This window comes from Ursus americanus, chromosome 14 (genome assembly GCF_024610735.1).
Source record: "Ursus americanus isolate L20-20 chromosome 14, mUrsAme1.1.p, whole genome shotgun sequence".
Taxonomy (NCBI): domain Eukaryota; kingdom Metazoa; phylum Chordata; class Mammalia; order Carnivora; family Ursidae; genus Ursus; species Ursus americanus.
Window position 1 is genome coordinate 56,992,812 of NC_142140.1, and position 15,444 is coordinate 57,008,255.

At 56.8% G+C, this 15,444-nt stretch overlaps 2 protein-coding genes and 1 non-coding gene across 4 annotated transcripts; all 3 read left to right on the plus strand.

Annotated features, from left to right (window-relative positions):
• Positions 1-4,163: 4,163 nt before the first annotated feature.
• On the plus strand, positions 4,164-6,951 carry LRG1 (leucine rich alpha-2-glycoprotein 1). Its single transcript, XM_045804338.2, has 2 exons — positions 4,164-4,265; positions 5,220-6,951. Exons 1-2 carry the CDS (start codon positions 4,213-4,215, stop codon positions 6,229-6,231), a joined length of 1,065 nt encoding a protein of 354 aa, XP_045660294.2. The 5' UTR covers positions 4,164-4,212; the 3' UTR covers positions 6,232-6,951.
• Positions 6,398-6,470, plus strand: TRNAK-CUU (transfer RNA lysine (anticodon CUU)). The gene has a single exon. It is a non-coding gene; the product is annotated as a tRNA-Lys (tRNA).
• Positions 6,952-7,684: 733 nt separating the features above from the next.
• PLIN5 (perilipin 5) lies at positions 7,685-14,811 on the plus strand. Of its 2 annotated transcripts, none has more exons than XM_045804339.2 (9): positions 7,685-7,811; positions 8,343-8,456; positions 8,851-8,926; positions 9,437-9,632; positions 10,453-10,535; positions 10,912-11,092; positions 12,028-12,227; positions 13,495-13,617; positions 13,807-14,811. In XM_045804339.2, the coding sequence occupies exons 3-9, from the start codon at positions 8,867-8,869 to the stop codon at positions 14,335-14,337; spliced, it is 1,374 nt and encodes a 457-aa protein (XP_045660295.2). In that variant the 5' UTR covers positions 7,685-7,811; positions 8,343-8,456; positions 8,851-8,866; the 3' UTR covers positions 14,338-14,811. The 2 variants fall into 2 exon arrangements, with proteins under 2 accessions (XP_045660295.2, XP_087723506.1); XM_087867380.1 differs by lacking the exon at positions 7,685-7,811 and adding an exon at positions 7,989-8,202.
• The last annotated feature ends 633 nt before the right edge of the window (positions 14,812-15,444 follow it).

Here is a 15,444-nt window from a genome sequence, read left to right on the forward strand (position 1 = left end):
CTTTGCAGTAGCGATATGCGCAGCGAAGATTGGGCCAGATAATGTGCGAGGGTGGGGGTGGTCGAAGAGGGCCTGTGGGGGAGGTGACACTTGAGCTGAGAGGTGACGTGAGGAAGCAGCTGCAGGAAGGTGCTCAGGCAGAAGGAGCAGCCAGTGCAAGCCCCTCGGTGGGAAGGGGCTTGGAGGAGGGGAAAGATGGCCACAGTGGCCCCCAGCAGCACGAGGAGGGCTGGGCAGAAGCAGGTGCAGATGAGGAGGGAGAGGAGGGACAGGGCTCCAGGCAGATGAGGAGTGTAAACTTTTTTTGTTGTGGTAAAATCCACATAAATTCAAATGCACCATTGGAACCATTTTGTGTTTGTGTTTTTGTTTCGTTTTAAGATTTTATTTATTTATTTGACAGAGAAAGAGAGACAGAGAGAGAGGGAACACAAGCAGGGGGAGTGGGAGAGGAAGAAGCAGGCTCCCAACGGAGCAGGGAACCCGATGCAGGGCTCGATCCCAGGACCCCGGGATCACACCCCGAGCCGAAGGCAGACGCTTAACGACTGAGCCACCCAGGCGCCCCATTTGGAACCCTTTTTAAGCGCACAGTTCAGTGGCATGAAGCACACTCACACCGCTGGGCACCCACCCCCACCATCCATCCCCAGAAATTCTGCAGCTTTCCAAAGAAAAACTCTGTCCCCTTTAAACATGAACTCCCCATCCTATCCCCCTCCCAGCCTAATGAATTTTATTTTATGGAACAGGGAACCATCCGAGGATTTTAAGCAGGGGGCGGGATCTGATTTCACTTTAAGAGATCTCTTTGGCGCTATGCCTTTACGCACACTCCCTCCTTCCCACCCTGGTCCACGAAGCGCCTGCTGCATGCTGGGCTCTGGGGACTGAGCAGTGGACAAAACAGATCCGGTTCCCCCTTGTCGTGGGGGAGATTGTTAGCATAGTAAGCAAAGATGATGACGTCCCTTAGCATCTCCTGAACCTGTGTGTGTCTGTTTCTTCAGCCTTTTTTTTTTTAAGATTTTTTTTTTTAAGATTTTATTTATTTATTTGACAGAGAGAGAGACAGCCAGCGAGAGAGGGAACACAAGCAGGGGGAGTGGGAGAGGAAGAAGCAGGCTCATAGCAGAGGAGCCTGATGTGGGGCTCGATCCCATCACGCCGGGATCACGCCCTGAGCCGAAGGCAGACACTTAACCGCTGTGCCACCCAGGCGCCCCTGTTTCTTCAGCCTGGTTGACAGAGGTTTGATGTTCGGCATTGTGTACGTTTCAGGTGTGCGACTCGGTGACTTGATGTATGTAGATATTGCACTAGGGTCACCACGATAAATCCGTTCCTGGCGGAAGTGATGAGAACATTTAAGAGCTACTGTCTCGGCAGTTTTCAAGTATGTAACGTTACTGTGTACGGTCACGGTTAACTACAGTCACCATGTCGTACATGACGCCTCCTGGATGTTCTCATCTTAGAACTGCAGGGTTGTAGCCCTAGACCAACAGCTCCCATTTCCTGCAACCCCAGCCCCTGGCAGCCACCATCCTGCTCTCGGTTTCGGGTTTTTTTAATTCCACATATAATTGAGAGTATATGGTATCTGTCTTTCTCTGCCTGATGTATTTCACTTAGGGTAATACCCTCAAGATTCAATAACATTGTTGCAAATGGCAGCATTTTCTTCTTTTTTTACCTTTGAATAATTTTCCAGTGTATGTGTATGTCACATTTTCTTTCTTTCTCTCTCTCTTTCTTTCCTTTCTTTCTCTTTCTTCTTTCTTCTTTCAAGGTTTTCTTTATTTGAGAGAGAGAAAGAGAGCAAGCGAGCGAGACCATGGGCAAGGTGAGGGGCAGAGGGAGAAGCAGACTCCCCACTGAGCAGGGAGCCCGATACAGGACTCAGTCCTGGGATTCCAGGATCATGAACTAAGCCGAAGGCAGACGAAGGCAGACGCTTAACCGATTGAGCCTCTCAGGCGCCCCTTCTTTCTTTCTTTCTTTCTTTCTTTCTTTCTTTCTTTCTTTCTTTCTTTCTTTCTTTCTTTCTTTCTTTTTCTCTTTCTTTCTTTCTTTCTTTCTTTCTTTCTTTCTTTCTTTCTTTCTTTCTTTCTTTCTTTCTTTCTTTTTAAAACCACATCTTCTGGGGCACCTGGGTGGCACAGCGGTTGAGCGTCTGCCTTCGGCTCAGGGTGTGATCCCGGCGTTATGGGATCGAGCCCCACATCGGGCTCCTCCGCTATGAGCCTGCTTCTTCCTCTCCCACTCCCCCTGCTTGTGTTCCCTCTCTCGCTGGCTGTCTCTATCTCTGTCAAGTAAATAAATAAAATCTTTAAAAAAAAATAAATAAAAAATAAAAAATAAAAATAAAACCACATCTTCTTTATCCATCCATTTGTCGATAACACTTAGAATGTTTTCATGTCTTGGCTCTTGTGAATAATACTGCAACAAACAAGGAATACATATATCTTTTCAAGTTACTGTTTTGTTTTCTTCGGATAAATACCCAGAAGTGGGATTAGCTGGATCATATATACCTACTTTTAATTTTTTGAGGGGCCTCCATACTGCTCTCCACAGTGGCTGAACCAATTGGCTTTCCCACCAACAGTACCCAAGAGTTCCTTTCCACATCCTCGCCAACCCTTGTTATTTCTTGTCTTTTTGATTCTAGTTATTCTGACAAGTGTGAGGTAATATCTCATTGGGTTTTTTTTTTTTTAGATTTTATTTATTTATTTGACAGAGAGAGACAGCCAGCGAGAGAGGAAACACAGCAGGGGAGTGGGAGAGGAAGAAGCAGGCTCCCAGCGGAGGAGCCCGATGTGGGACTCGATCCCATAATGCCGGGATCACGCCCTGAGCCGAAGGCAGACGCTTAACGACTGCGCTACCCAGGCGCCCCTCATTGGGGTTTTATTTGCATTTTCCTGATGATGAGTGGTGTTGAGCACCTTTCGTGTACCTGTTAGCCACCTAGATGTCTTCTTTGGAAAACTGTCTGTTTAGGTCCTTTGCCTATTTTGTGGGTGTCTGTTTTTGTGTGTCCAACTCTATGGATCTATTATTCTGTCTGACGTGTCCTGGTTTGTCTGTGTCTCTGTGTGCGTCTATGTATTTTCACCCATCTCCGTGTTGTATCTGTGTATTCATGAGGATATCCGTCTGTCTTTCTTTATGCCTGTCATGGTCAGCCTGCATGGTTGTCTCTGAACCTATGTGTCCACAAGACAGAACTCATATTCATTCTCACACCTCAACAGAGACAAAACTCTTCAGAGATTGGGCTGGGGAGAAGAAGCCATGGCCAGGCGTGATGAGAGCCCTGGGTGCAGGTAAAGATAACACATCACACCTGAAAGTTTAGAACGCAACAGAAATGAAAGCATTGAATAGCCAAACCCGTGAGCTGCAGCCAAAGCAGTTCTCAAGGGGAAATTCGTAGCCTCCAAATGCATTTATTAGGAATAAGAAAGATTCAAAACAAATAGCACGTTAGCTTCAGATGAAGAAAGAAAGAGAACAAGGGGCCCTTGGAGGCTGAGTTCAACTTCACAGATATGGAAACTGAGGTCAAGAAAAGTTAAGCCACTTGCCCAAGATCACAAAATAAAGCCATTCCTAGCAGAGCTGAGAGCCAGAGCCAGGTGTTGTCCCTCCTAGGCCGTTGTTCAAAGACTGTGGAGACTTTGGGCATCGCTTGCTTTTGAAATCAGTTTTCTAGAAATTGTTTCATTAAAAAAAAAAAAGGCCAACAACAATATGTCATGAACTCAAGACAAGTGCTTTTTGTTCTCTTCACTGAGTTTTCTGGTTGCTCAAATTTATTGTAAAGCGTATCTTTTGCTTAAAGAGCTGTCCCTAACCCCCAGGAATGGTGCCTTGCAAACATGATCCTTGATTCCTGGATTGGGGGAAGCAGGGATTCAGCCCCGGAGACTCTTGGGTACCCACTCCCCAAAAGCAGGAATCAGGGGACTGAAAAACTGGGTAGAAGCAGCAGAGAAAGGGGCAGGCAACCCCCCTCCTGACCTCTCCCTGCCAGGAAGCAATTTTGCAATTCTGACCACTCCCTTTCCCCTGCCTGGCTCAGGTCCAGCCACTGACGGGAACAGGGAACAGGATGTGGGTGAGGACTTCCCTGGGGTGGGTGGCCCTGCCCCCAGTCCCGGCAGATATAAGGCTACCTTACCAGCAAAGGGTACACAGATGGAAAAGAGAGAGGCCGTCATGTCCTCTTGGAGCCCAGAGCGAAACCAGAGGTAAGCCCCCACCCTGCCCATGGTGGGCAGACCTGGATACTAGACAGTTCTGTCTGATGCGCTGAAGTCACAGGGTAAACGTAGATCTGCAGGCTGGGACGGACGGACAGGCTGCAACTACAGACAGACACGCTCTTGTACACACACTCACTACAGAACTCCCAGGTGCTCCCCAGGCCAGACAGAGAGCTGGAGGCCCGCCAACACCACCCGACTGACACCCCATCAGGGGCCCACTGGAGGGACCGGGAGGGCAGAAGTGCCAGCCCTCCAAGGATTATGGTTCCCACTGTAAACCACCCCATCCCCAGGCCAAATGCCTGTCCCAGATCTGCACAAAGCAGGATGCACTTTCCACGTTCAGAGTTCCTTCGGGAGCCCTGGGTTGTACCCAAGCACTTCGGAGTGAGACGGAGCTGCAGCTCCATCAGAGAAAGAAACATAACCTTGTTTGGACGAAAAGAGGAGGAGGCCAGAGGGGAAACCTTGGGAAAGTCAGAGAGAGCTTCATGGAAAAGAGAGTATTGGGGCTGGGGCTTTGCAGGATAAGTAGGAGTTCACTGGCCCTGGCTTCAATATGTGGAGCCAGAGAGATAAGGAATGACCCAGAAAACAGGCCAGAACAGAAGAAATTAGCAAGAAATTAGCAAATTTGACTGTAAATAATTAACAGCTGGGTGGGGCTGGGCTGGCCATGAGGAAGGGTAGCATTTATGGGTCAGACTGAGAAACTCAGTTTTCGGAGAGACTGCTCTCTGGAACAGCAGCTACTTCTGGCGGCTGCGGGGGGCGGGGTGAGAATGGAAGCCAGGAGAGGAGCAGGGGTGACTGCACAAGACCGGGGGAGCCATGGGGTGGGATCTTCCAGGGCGCTGGAAATGGAGACAGGAAATAGTTGGCTGAGTCTGGGGACGCTTTCACCAAGCAAGGCGTATCTTCTGTCATTGCCTGCAGCCGGGGACGCCTGAGCTCCCACCTTTCTGGAACACTGTTCCTGCTGCTGCTATGCGTGGCCTCAGCCCAGGATGTCACCCCAAAGCGTGACACCTGCTTGGTGTTCGAGTCCAGCAATGGCAGCTCTGTCTCCTGCCACCCACCTGCCAAACTCCCTCACCGCTTCCCAGCCGACACCGTCTACCTGGTGGTGGAGTTCTTCAACCTCACGCAGCTGAGGCCAGACACCCTCCAGGGTGTGTCTAGGCTCCAGGAGCTGCACCTCTCCACCAACCAGCTGCAGAGCCTCTCGCCCAAGCTCCTGCTGCCAGCGCCCCTGCTGAGGGTGCTCGACCTCACCCGCAACGCCCTGACCCGGCTGCCCCCCGGCCTCTTCCAGGCCTCGGCCGCTCTCCACACCCTGGTGCTGAAGGAGAATCGGCTGGAAATCCTGGAGCCCTCGTGGCTGCAGGGGCTCAAAGCCCTGGCGCATCTGGACCTATCCGGGAACCGCCTCCAGACACTGCCCCCGGGGCTGTTGGCCAACGTCACCTCCCTGCGCTTCCTTGACCTCAGCGATAACCAGTTGAAGACTTTGCCCCCTGACCTTCTGAGGGGCCCCCTGCAGTTGGAAAGGCTGCACCTGGAGGGCAACAGATTGCAGGTGCTTAGAGAGGGGCTCTTGGCACCCCAGCCAGACCTGCGCTACCTTTTCCTGAACGACAACAGGCTGGCCACAGTGGCAGCCGGCGCCTTCCGAGGCTTGCAGCAACTAGACATGCTCGATCTCTCCAACAACTTGCTCACCAGCGTGCCCCAGGGGCTCTGGACATCCCTGGGGCAGCCCACCCGGGACATGAAGGACGGCTTCGACATCTCTGGGAATCCCTGGATCTGTGATCAGAACCTGGACGACCTCTATGGGTGGCTCGTGGCCAACAGAGACAAGATGTTCTCCCGGAATGCCACACGCTGTGCTGGGCCTGAAGCCTCAAAGGGACAGCTGCTCCTGGAAGCAGCTGAGTCCCACTGAGGCCTGGGGCTGGGGTGGGGAGGCAGGCCTGTCATCACACTGCACGGTACTTAGCAAATAATTCCCCTTCGGCTTTCTAGAGTGGCTTGGCCCACGCTGCCCCAAGTGCACATTGGGCTCTCCAGCCTCCTTGTACCCTCTTCCAAGAAGGTCTTTCCCTGGGGGCACCCGGCTGGCTCAGTCGGTAGAGCATGAGACTCTTAATCTCAGGGTCGTGAGTTCAAGCCCCACGCTGGGCATGGAGCCTACTTAAAAGAAAAGAAAAAGAAAAGAGAATGTCTTCCCCTGTTTTCCAGACCTCTTGGTCTCCAGGCTCCCTCAACCTGCGCCTCCCTCTGGCCCAGCGCTGGCTACACTGGGGGGTTGTCTCTGTCTGGTTCTGCCTCCCCCACTTTGGGGGGGGGCCTCTCCGAATGCGGGGCTGGGTTCCCTCATAGCCAGCATCATTCAGTTTGGGGTCGGGCCCGAGGGGTTAATAAATAGCTGTGGAATGGAACTGGAGTGCTGAACTAACTCACTGTGTTCAGACCATCTTCCAGGCTGACTTTCTAGTCCTCCCCAGGAGGAAGGAAAAGGAAAAAGAGCCCTGACCCAGGGCCTGGGGTGCAGGACATGAGCTTCCAAAAGGATGGCAGTTGGGATCTGATGGCCCGTGGCTCCTCCTCCCCCTCCCCCCACCCAGGACTTAACTGGAAATAAAACACTGACCATTGCCCAGAGTATCATTTTACCGGTGGATTCCTGCCAGAGCTCGTGTCCTGGGGAAGGTTTAAATCAAACCAGATGGCTTCAGGTCTCCAAACAATTTGTCATGCTGGCCTGTGACAACCCAGGGGATAGCCACCTAGGGCGGGCCTGGGAAGACTGGGTGGAGCCGAAGGCATAGGAGCCTGTGTTCTTCCAACTCAGAACCTTGGGCCACCTGCTGACACGGTGCTGGGCATATTGGGAGCCAGAGTCAGATCTGGGGGGGACCTCTGGGTGTTTGGGGGAATGCTCCCTGGAAGAATGGTCATGCCCACATTGGTGGTCATTCCAAGCATGATAATGAAAGCGAGGGAGGGGCTTGGAATCTGGCAGAGCCGGGTTTGAATTGGATCCCTCGATTTGCTCATCTGTAAAATGGGGATCCAAGGGATTGAGCCGGCCTGAATCCTGGCTGAGTTAAATGGCAGATTTTTAAAATAACAAGAAAGACCTTGAGGACTCGTCCAAGGTCACTCCTCGGTGAGGCGGTGGGGGCTGGGACCATCCTCCACTGTCTCCGCGTCAACAGCAGGGTGACAGGTGGCCAAAAGCGGCCAACGGAAGTAGCTCAATCCTGGGGCATCCAGCGTTCTTAAGTAACTATGACAATCACAGAGGCCACCCCGAGCCCGAAAGAAACGCGCGGGTTGGGGAGGGTGGGCTGGAGCCCCGCCCCTAGGACACGCCTCCGCACGGCCCCGCCCCATTGGTCAGTCCCCGAAGGCCCCTCCCCCCGAGCCTCTATAAGGCGGGCGGGGCCAGCGGTGGGCGGAGACTGGAGCCCAAGTCTGGGGTCTGCAGCGGTACTGGGGGCTGCGGCTGCGCGTGCCCAGGTGAGTGCCACGCGGAGGGCGTCCAGGAGAGCCCCGCAGGTTTGGGATCTCCAGATCAGGTGGGCGGGAGAGGATCCGGAAGCGTGAGAGGGGAGGGGGATGACGGGCCGGAGCAGGTGGCCGAGACCCTTGGCCCAGTTGGCTGAAGCTCAGGACCCAGTTGGGCGGGGACCAGGGCTCTGAGGGCACAGGGTGGGGATAAGAGAAGAGCTGCGAGCGAGGAGTCTCAGGTCGAACTCCCCACTCTGAGTCTGCTTAGATGAGTGGCCCTGGAAACACCATGGACCTGCTGTCCGCCTCAGTTTCCCTGTCAGTCTGTGGGTTTATCGGGATTCTGCCTCTACCACCTCCACCCCTGCAGGGGCTGCGTGTGCAGTTCTGTCCAGGAAGGGTGAGTCGGGGGGAGGGCAGGGGCAGGAGGGACCTCTTCTCTTTCGCAGAAGAGGAAACAGCTCAGAGCGGTGAAGGCACTTGCCCAAAGTCACACAGCAGGTAATGGCAGGATTTGAACCCAGGTCTTTCTCTCTCCAGAGTCCATGCTTTGAATCACTACAGTATCCCCACCTTGCCAGAGCTCTCTAGTGTGCACCTACTGTGTGCAGAGCCCTGTGCCTGCATTGTCCCTGTCCCTCAGGACACTGTGAGGTAGGTATTATCATTACCCTATTTTTTTTAGATTTACTTATTTATTTGAGAGAGAGAGAGAGAGAGTGTGTGTGTGTGTGTGTGTGTGTATGCAAGCAGGGGAGGGGCAGAGGTCAAGGGAGAAAAATCTCAAGCAGACCCCCTGCTGAGCACAGAGACCAACACAGGCCTCAGGACCCTGAGATCATGACCTGAGCCAAAACCAGGAGTTAGACATTCAACCAACTGAGCCACCCAGGCGCCCCATCATTACCCTATTTTGAGGGAACTGAGGCCCCAAGAGAGAACAATACTTGCCCAAGTCACAAAGCCCAGGGGGACAGAACCAAAGGCCTGGGCAGGACCCAGGAGGGCTGGTGTGTAGAGGCCCGTCTCACTCTGTCCTGCCCCTCAGGGTGTTGGCAGCAGGCATGTCAGAAGATGAGGCTGCTCACCCCCCCAGAACCAGCTTGTGGGAACAGAACCAGCAGGTGAGAGGCTGCCCCACCCACGGAGCAGGGGCACAGGCCAGGGCGGGGGGATATCCCTTCTGCGACAGTGTCAGACCAGGTACCCCCTTTCCTTCCTATCCTTGCTGGACCATGGAGGGGGTGGCATCGGCTACCCATTTCCCAGAGGGGCACAGTGATGCCGGGGGCGGGGAGCGTCTCTCCCTCCCCTGCCTCTGAGTCTCTGCTGGTACCTGTCCCTGTGTCCACCACCGGGGCACTGTCCTCAGCAGCAGCACAAGCCGCAGCATCGCCATACAGACTCTGCACCGGTCCCTGCTCCCTGCACTTCCCACCCGTTGGCTGTGCGAATCTGCCAGCCCCAGAAACCCATTTTACAGATGGGGAGGCCAAAGCCCCAAGTTACGTGTGCAGTCTCCCCAACGCTCTCACCCCGCCTCGTCATCCTGGCCCAGAGAGGGAAGGTGGACTGAGGTGTGGCTGAGCTCCCCACACCCCCGGGGGCCCCTCTGATGCTGCCTCTTCCCGCAGAACGTGGTGCAGCGTGTGGTGGCCCTGCCGCTGGTCAGGAGCACGTGCAGCGCGGTCTTCGATGCTTACAGCGCGGCTAAGGACAGGCACCCGCTGCTGGGCTCCGCCTGCCGCCTGGCTGAGCACTGCGTGTGTGGCCTGACCACCCGCGCCCTGGACCATGCCCAGCCGCTGCTCAGCCACCTGCAGCCCCAGCGTGAGTCCCCCTACCCAGCCCGTGACCGTGGGTCCTGTGGTTTGTCCCACTGCTTCGTCCTCCCCTGCTCCAGCCGCATGACATGCTCTGGAAGGGACCTGCTGAGCTGGGACCTCCTCAGTCTTACCTACCGTGTATGCCATTAGTCCGTCCACCTGCCTGTACCGCCATCCACCCGTCTCACCCTCCCCCAGTCCTGCCAGCGCCATCTCCTGTTCTCTGCCTGCCCACCCCCCCACTGCATCCCTCTGTGGTTTGATCTCCTGGACCACCATCCTTAGCTGTTTACCTGGGGCCCCCCTCTTTCTGTCCCCATTCTGTGCGTCTTGATGTCTTCCCTTGTTGAGTGGCCCGACATACCTCAGGTCCCTTTGCCTGTCCACCTCCTTCCCTGTCTACCTCTCTGTCGTTGCCCCCATATGTCCCAAGCCCCACATCTCCCTGGACTCCTGGGGCCAGCCGAGGCGTCCAATCTGGCACAGGGGTGGGTGTGGGGCAGAAAGACCCTTGGATCCACATCTGACCGAGGAAGGGTGTCACCTGAGGGTCCCAGCTCAGGGCCTCCCTTGCCTCCTCCTCTGCCAGTTTGCATGACCTTGAGCCTGCTCGCCAGGGCGTCTGAGCCATGCATGAGCGAGGAGTCACCTTGGCGCTGGTGGCAGCCCAGTGGCAGGGCTGAGGCAGGGAGGGCAGTGGAGATGGGGTCCAGCCTGGTCCCCCACCCACAACCTCAGGGTCCCCAGCCCCTCGCAGGGCGGCCCAGGCCTCCCTCTACCTCTCCCTACCTGTCTTGCCCTCACTCCCTGCCTCTCCCCTCCAGTGGCCACAGTGAACAATCTCGCCTGCAGGGGCCTGGACAAGCTGGAGGAGAAGCTGCCTTTTCTCCAGCAACCTTCGGAGACGGTGCTGTGGGGACCCAGGGAGGGGTGGAGTTGGGAGGGAGCAGCACAACCTCCCCCGGGGCCAGCCTGGACACCTGGGCCAGCCAGACCCGGGGTGGGGGCAGGGGGAGGGCTGAGTCAGGTTTTGGCCCAACTTAAAAAACACCAGCCAAATTAAAATAATCAGCACCCGAGTGTATCGAGCGCTTAAGATACGCCAGTTGGGGCCCATCATCCCCTCAACAACCCCATGGGGGAGAACGTTTCTTTTCCTCCATTGTATAGAGGGGAAATTGAGGCCCAGAGCCAGGAGGGGCCAGGGACCCCTTGACACCCAGCCCTGGGGAACCGGGCAGAGAGAAGGGAACCAAAATCTGGAAGGGGCCCCCTCCCACCAGGTGGTGACCTCGGCCAAGGATACGGTGGCCAGTGGTGTGACGGGCGTGGTGGGCCTGGCCCGGCAGAGCCGCCGCTGGAGCGTGGAGCTGAAGCGCTCCGTGAGCCACGCCGTGGACGTCGTGCTGGGCAAGTCGGAGGAGCTGGTGGACCACTTCCTGCCCATGACTGAGGACGAGCTCGGTGAGGCCGGCACCCTCCCGCCCTGGCCTGCCCCTGAATCCTTCTGCCCTGTCCGCATCCCCGGAGGTTATGGGTCAGAGAAGTCCAGGACGTGGGCAGGGCCACACAGCAGTTCATCAGGAAACACCGAGCTGGAGCCCAGGCCTGATGTCCCCATCCACGTCCACGGCCCCCCGACCCACATCCTGCTGGAAGCCAGACCGCGCAGACCCTAAGCGTGTACGGGGCTTAGAGACTCGAGGGCGACGGCCCCAAACTGGTGGCCCTCCTGTTTGTAGTACGGGCCTAGGCAGCGCCTCTAGAGTGTTTACCTCCATCTCATGCATTTAACATCAGTTTGTCCCCTCCCAATCCTGGTTTGTGGCTTGTCCTCCAACACTAAACACTCGGGCTGAATGGCAGCTGCCCTCTCCCGGGGTGTCTGGCCGGCTCAGTCGGGGGAGCACGCGACTCTTGATCTCGGGGTTGTGAGTTCGAGTCCCACGTTGAGGGGTAGAGAGGACTTCAAAAATAAAATCTCAGAGACGATCTGTCTTCTCAACCCCTGCTTTATGAAAGCGCTAGAGGAATGTGCCGAGACACTCCCTCCTCTGCAGGAAGGCTGATGGCGTTTATGAAGCACCTACTGTGTGCCAAGCACTTGTAAGAGAGTCTTCACAGCCCGTTTAGCAGAGGGGTTGAGAGTGCCTGGGCTGGACTCCCGGGTCCGCCTTTTGCACACCATGGCACTCATCTCCCTTTGCCTCAGTGTTCCTCATCTGTAAATGGGGCTAATAGTAGCGCCTACGTCATAGGTTTTGGGGAAGGTTAAGTGAGTTGATATTGGTAAAGGAAAATGATAAATTTGGGAGTCCATGGGCTTGTCAACCCAGAAGGAGGGTGAGCAGATGTGGTGAGGGTGACCATGCTGACACCTCCCCCATCCCATCCTCCAGCGGCCCTGGCAGCTGAGGCTGAGGGCCCGGAAGTGGGCTCCGTGGAGGAGCAGAGGAGACATCAGGGCTACTTTGTACGTCTGGGCTCCCTGTCGGCGCGGCTCCGCCACCTGGCGTATGAACACTCCCTGGGGAAACTGAGGCAGAAGAAACACCATGCCCAGGACACGCTGGCTGAGCTGCAGGAGACGCTGGAGCTGGTGAGAGCCTTCTGTCCCCTCCCGCACCGTGATGCAGGCCAGTAGGCATGAACTGAGTACCAGCTGAGTCCCTGGGCCTGAGCTGGTCTGAAGGGGGAGGCACAGCCGAGCTCAGCTGCCTCCAGTTGTGTGTGTTCCGGGTTGGGGCAGAGCGGGGACACGGGCCTGGGACAGCTCAGGAGGGTCACGGCTCAGCCTGGGGAGACAGGAAGGGTTTCATCCGGTGGCGGCGAGGGGGGGGGAGTAGGAGCTGGAATTTATAGGCAGTTAGGGTCATTCAGGAGAGAGAGAAAGTACCCCTTCCCTTGCTTTCCTGCCACCAATCCCAGTCCTCCGCCGCCTGTAGGTCCTAGCCTCTTCCCCCACTGCCCATCCCTCCTACTCCAAAGGAACACGGCAGCTCCCACTTAACTCAGCTTGGTAAGTTCAGACGCCCCTAACCTGCTCCTCCTGCATCTCAACATCCATCCTTCCAGGGGCTCAGGTCAAAACCCAGAGCAACCCTCGACTCCCCTCTTGTCCACCGCTCTTGCTTCCCGCACATCAGCCAGTACCCCAGCTCTGCTCACAGCTCCCCCTCCTCTTCCCCCACTCGGGTTCAACCCCCATAACTGCCCCTGATACCTGATACCCGGCCCCCTTCATTCTGGACCCCACTCTGTCCTCCCTACAGCAGCCACCAGAGGGCGCGTGTGAGCGCCTGTGTCGGTTTGTCACTGAGCACAATGTCCTCAAGGTCCATCCACGTTGTAGCAGGTGTCCACATGCCCTTCCTTTTTCAGGCTGAATCATATTCCAGAATGCAGATGGACCACAATGTATTTCTAGTTATCTCCTAATGCCTGCCCTGTCCTGGGCACCGAAGGCACAGTGGCCCCCTCAGGACTTTCACAGCCCAGTGGGGGGATCAGAGTTAGGACGGAGAACATGCCAGGAGCTGTGGAATCTGCCCAGCCAGGAGGGGAGGAAGGAAGACTTCCTGGAGGGGGAGACGTCTACATTGAAACTTAAACTAGAGTGAACCAGGCAAGGGCATGGAGTGGAGGGAAGTGTGTCCCAAAGTGAGTCTGAGCTTCAGGGGACCCACAGGTCACAGGGTCTGACCCAGAGCAGAGGAGAGAACGGGCAGGTGGGCCAGGCTGGATCAGCAGATGGGGAGGGTTGCAGGAAGATGTTCTCTAAATGTTTATCAAGACCAGATCCAGCCTAGGGTGCTGGCTCCCCCCAGACCCTTCAGCTCTGATCACCACGGTCTCCATCCCCTCAGATCAACCTCATGCAGTGCGGGATGACACCCACTGCCCCGGCCCGCCGTGGGAGGAAGGTGCACGAGCTTTGGGAGGATTGGAGCCAGTGCTCCCCAGAGAATGGCCACCGGCGCCGCAGCCAGGTAGGGTGGTGGGGAGAAGGTGAGCAGGGGGTGTGTCGGGGTGTTCTGGATCTGCCCAGGGTTGCCAGGAGCCGGGCTCCCGCTTGTCTCAAACCAAGTGTGGAGCTAGCTGTCTGGAGTGTGCATGGAGAAACAGGCGGGGCGCTGGTCCGGGCGCGAGCGCATCCGAGGCCCCTCCCTCCCCCACAGGCAGAGCTGGAGACGCTGGTGCTGTCCCGGAGCCTGATGCAGGAGCTGCAGAGCACCGTGGACGCGCTGGAGACCAGCGTGCGGGGCCTGCCCCCGGGCGCCCAGGAGAAGGTGGCCGAGGTGCGGCGCAGTGTGGACGCCCTGCAGTCTGCCTTCGCGGACGCCCGCTGCTTCGGGGACGTGCCGGCCGCCGCCCTGGCCGAGAGCCGGGGCAGCGTGGCCCGGGCCCATGCTTGTGTGGACGAGCTGCTGGAGCTGGTGGTACAGGCCGTGCCCCTCCCCTGGCTGGTGGGGCCCTTCGCGCCCATCCTTGTGGAGCGGCCTGAGCCCCCGTCTGACCTGGAGACTCTGGTGGACGAGGTCGTGGGGGGCCCTGACCCTCGCTGGGCTCACCTGGACTGGCCGGCCCAGCAGAGAGCCTGGGAGGCCCAGCACGGGGACGGGCCAGCCCTCCCAGAGGACATTCCCCAGGAGGAACCCACGCCCCCCAGCCGCCCCAAGCACACCCTGATGCCAGAGCTGGACTTCTGACCAGATGGGGCCATGGGGCAGCAGAGGCCGCAAGCAGGAGGCGCGCCTGTATCCCGAGATCCCTGCTGCCCCCTAGTGGCCGTGCATACGCACTAACCACCCATGCTGGGGCCTTGACCCAGGTGCTGGGTTGGGGTGGGGGGCTGAATTCAGAATCCTAGACCAGCCTCACTGATCTCAGACCCTCCCCAGTCCTTCCCTTGGGGTCCCACTAGCCACAAGCTGGGTCATCTGTCTGTGGCCCCCGTCCCTGCACCCCAGGAAGCAGATCAAAACTCCCCACAGAAGCACACATTTTGCCCAATGGCTTCTACTTAGGGTTTTGGAAAGTGAGCACCCTCCACCCCCCACCTCTACACCCTGGACTGAGGGGTCCCCGAAGATATCCAGCTGCATTAGCTGGAACTGCCAGATCCACTTGCTTTGCCCTTTGGGGTTTGTGCTCCAGAATAAAGGTGCTTTGTGTGGTTCAAAGGCCTTTGGCCTCTGTTCAGGCTGGGGTGGGTCCTAGTTGCAGGGTGCCGGGGGCTCAGGTGTATGCCTGCATGGCACAAGCCAAGGGTCGAGATTTGAAGGCAGTGAGAAGGCCTCTCTGACCAGCTTGATATTCCGTCTGGGGTCCCACCACTAGCTCCCTGCCCACTGGTGTTAGGCATCCAAATGTAGCTTCCTGGAACGGAAGCTATTTACACTTTAGTATAAATGAATTTCTTGGAAACTGCAGAGAATGGGATCAGAGGGAAGAAGAAGCCAGGCGGGGCAGCCCCTCCTACGCCAACCGCCCTAGACCCGCAGGGGCTGATCTTGCTGTGATTTCTCCAGCTGCACTAGTCAGGATGGGGCAGACAGAGGTAGGGAAAGGGCCATGGGCCAGTCTCTTGGGGGCCTTCCTGTCCTTTGACCGAATTCTTGGCCGCCCCTGAGACTCCCCTGTGGCTGGGTGGGGTGTTAGGAAACCACAGTGTAATGTGATGAGGTCAGGGTGGCCCCTGGCTTTCCTAGGACCTGGCCCAGGGGCAGCTCTGGGAGACTGAACTAACTCCCACTAGCTAGAGTCACTCCCCGCCCCTGCAGAGGAGCCTCCATGGCTCAGACCAACTATCCAAA

Coding starts and splice junctions, on each gene's coding strand:
- LRG1 (XM_045804338.2), top strand. CDS start 4,213: ATGGAAAAGAGAGAGGCCGTCATGTCCTCTTGGAGCCCAGAGCGAAAC. Junction 4,266..5,219: donor AGCCCAGAGCGAAACCAGAG/GTAAGCCCCCAC, acceptor CATTGCCTGCAG/CCGGGGACGCCTGAGCTCCC.
- PLIN5 (XM_045804339.2), top strand. CDS start 8,867: ATGTCAGAAGATGAGGCTGCTCACCCCCCCAGAACCAGCTTGTGGGAA. Junction 10,536..10,911: donor TCCAGCAACCTTCGGAGACG/GTGCTGTGGGGA, acceptor CCCTCCCACCAG/GTGGTGACCTCGGCCAAGGA. Junction 11,093..12,027: donor CATGACTGAGGACGAGCTCG/GTGAGGCCGGCA, acceptor CCCATCCTCCAG/CGGCCCTGGCAGCTGAGGCT.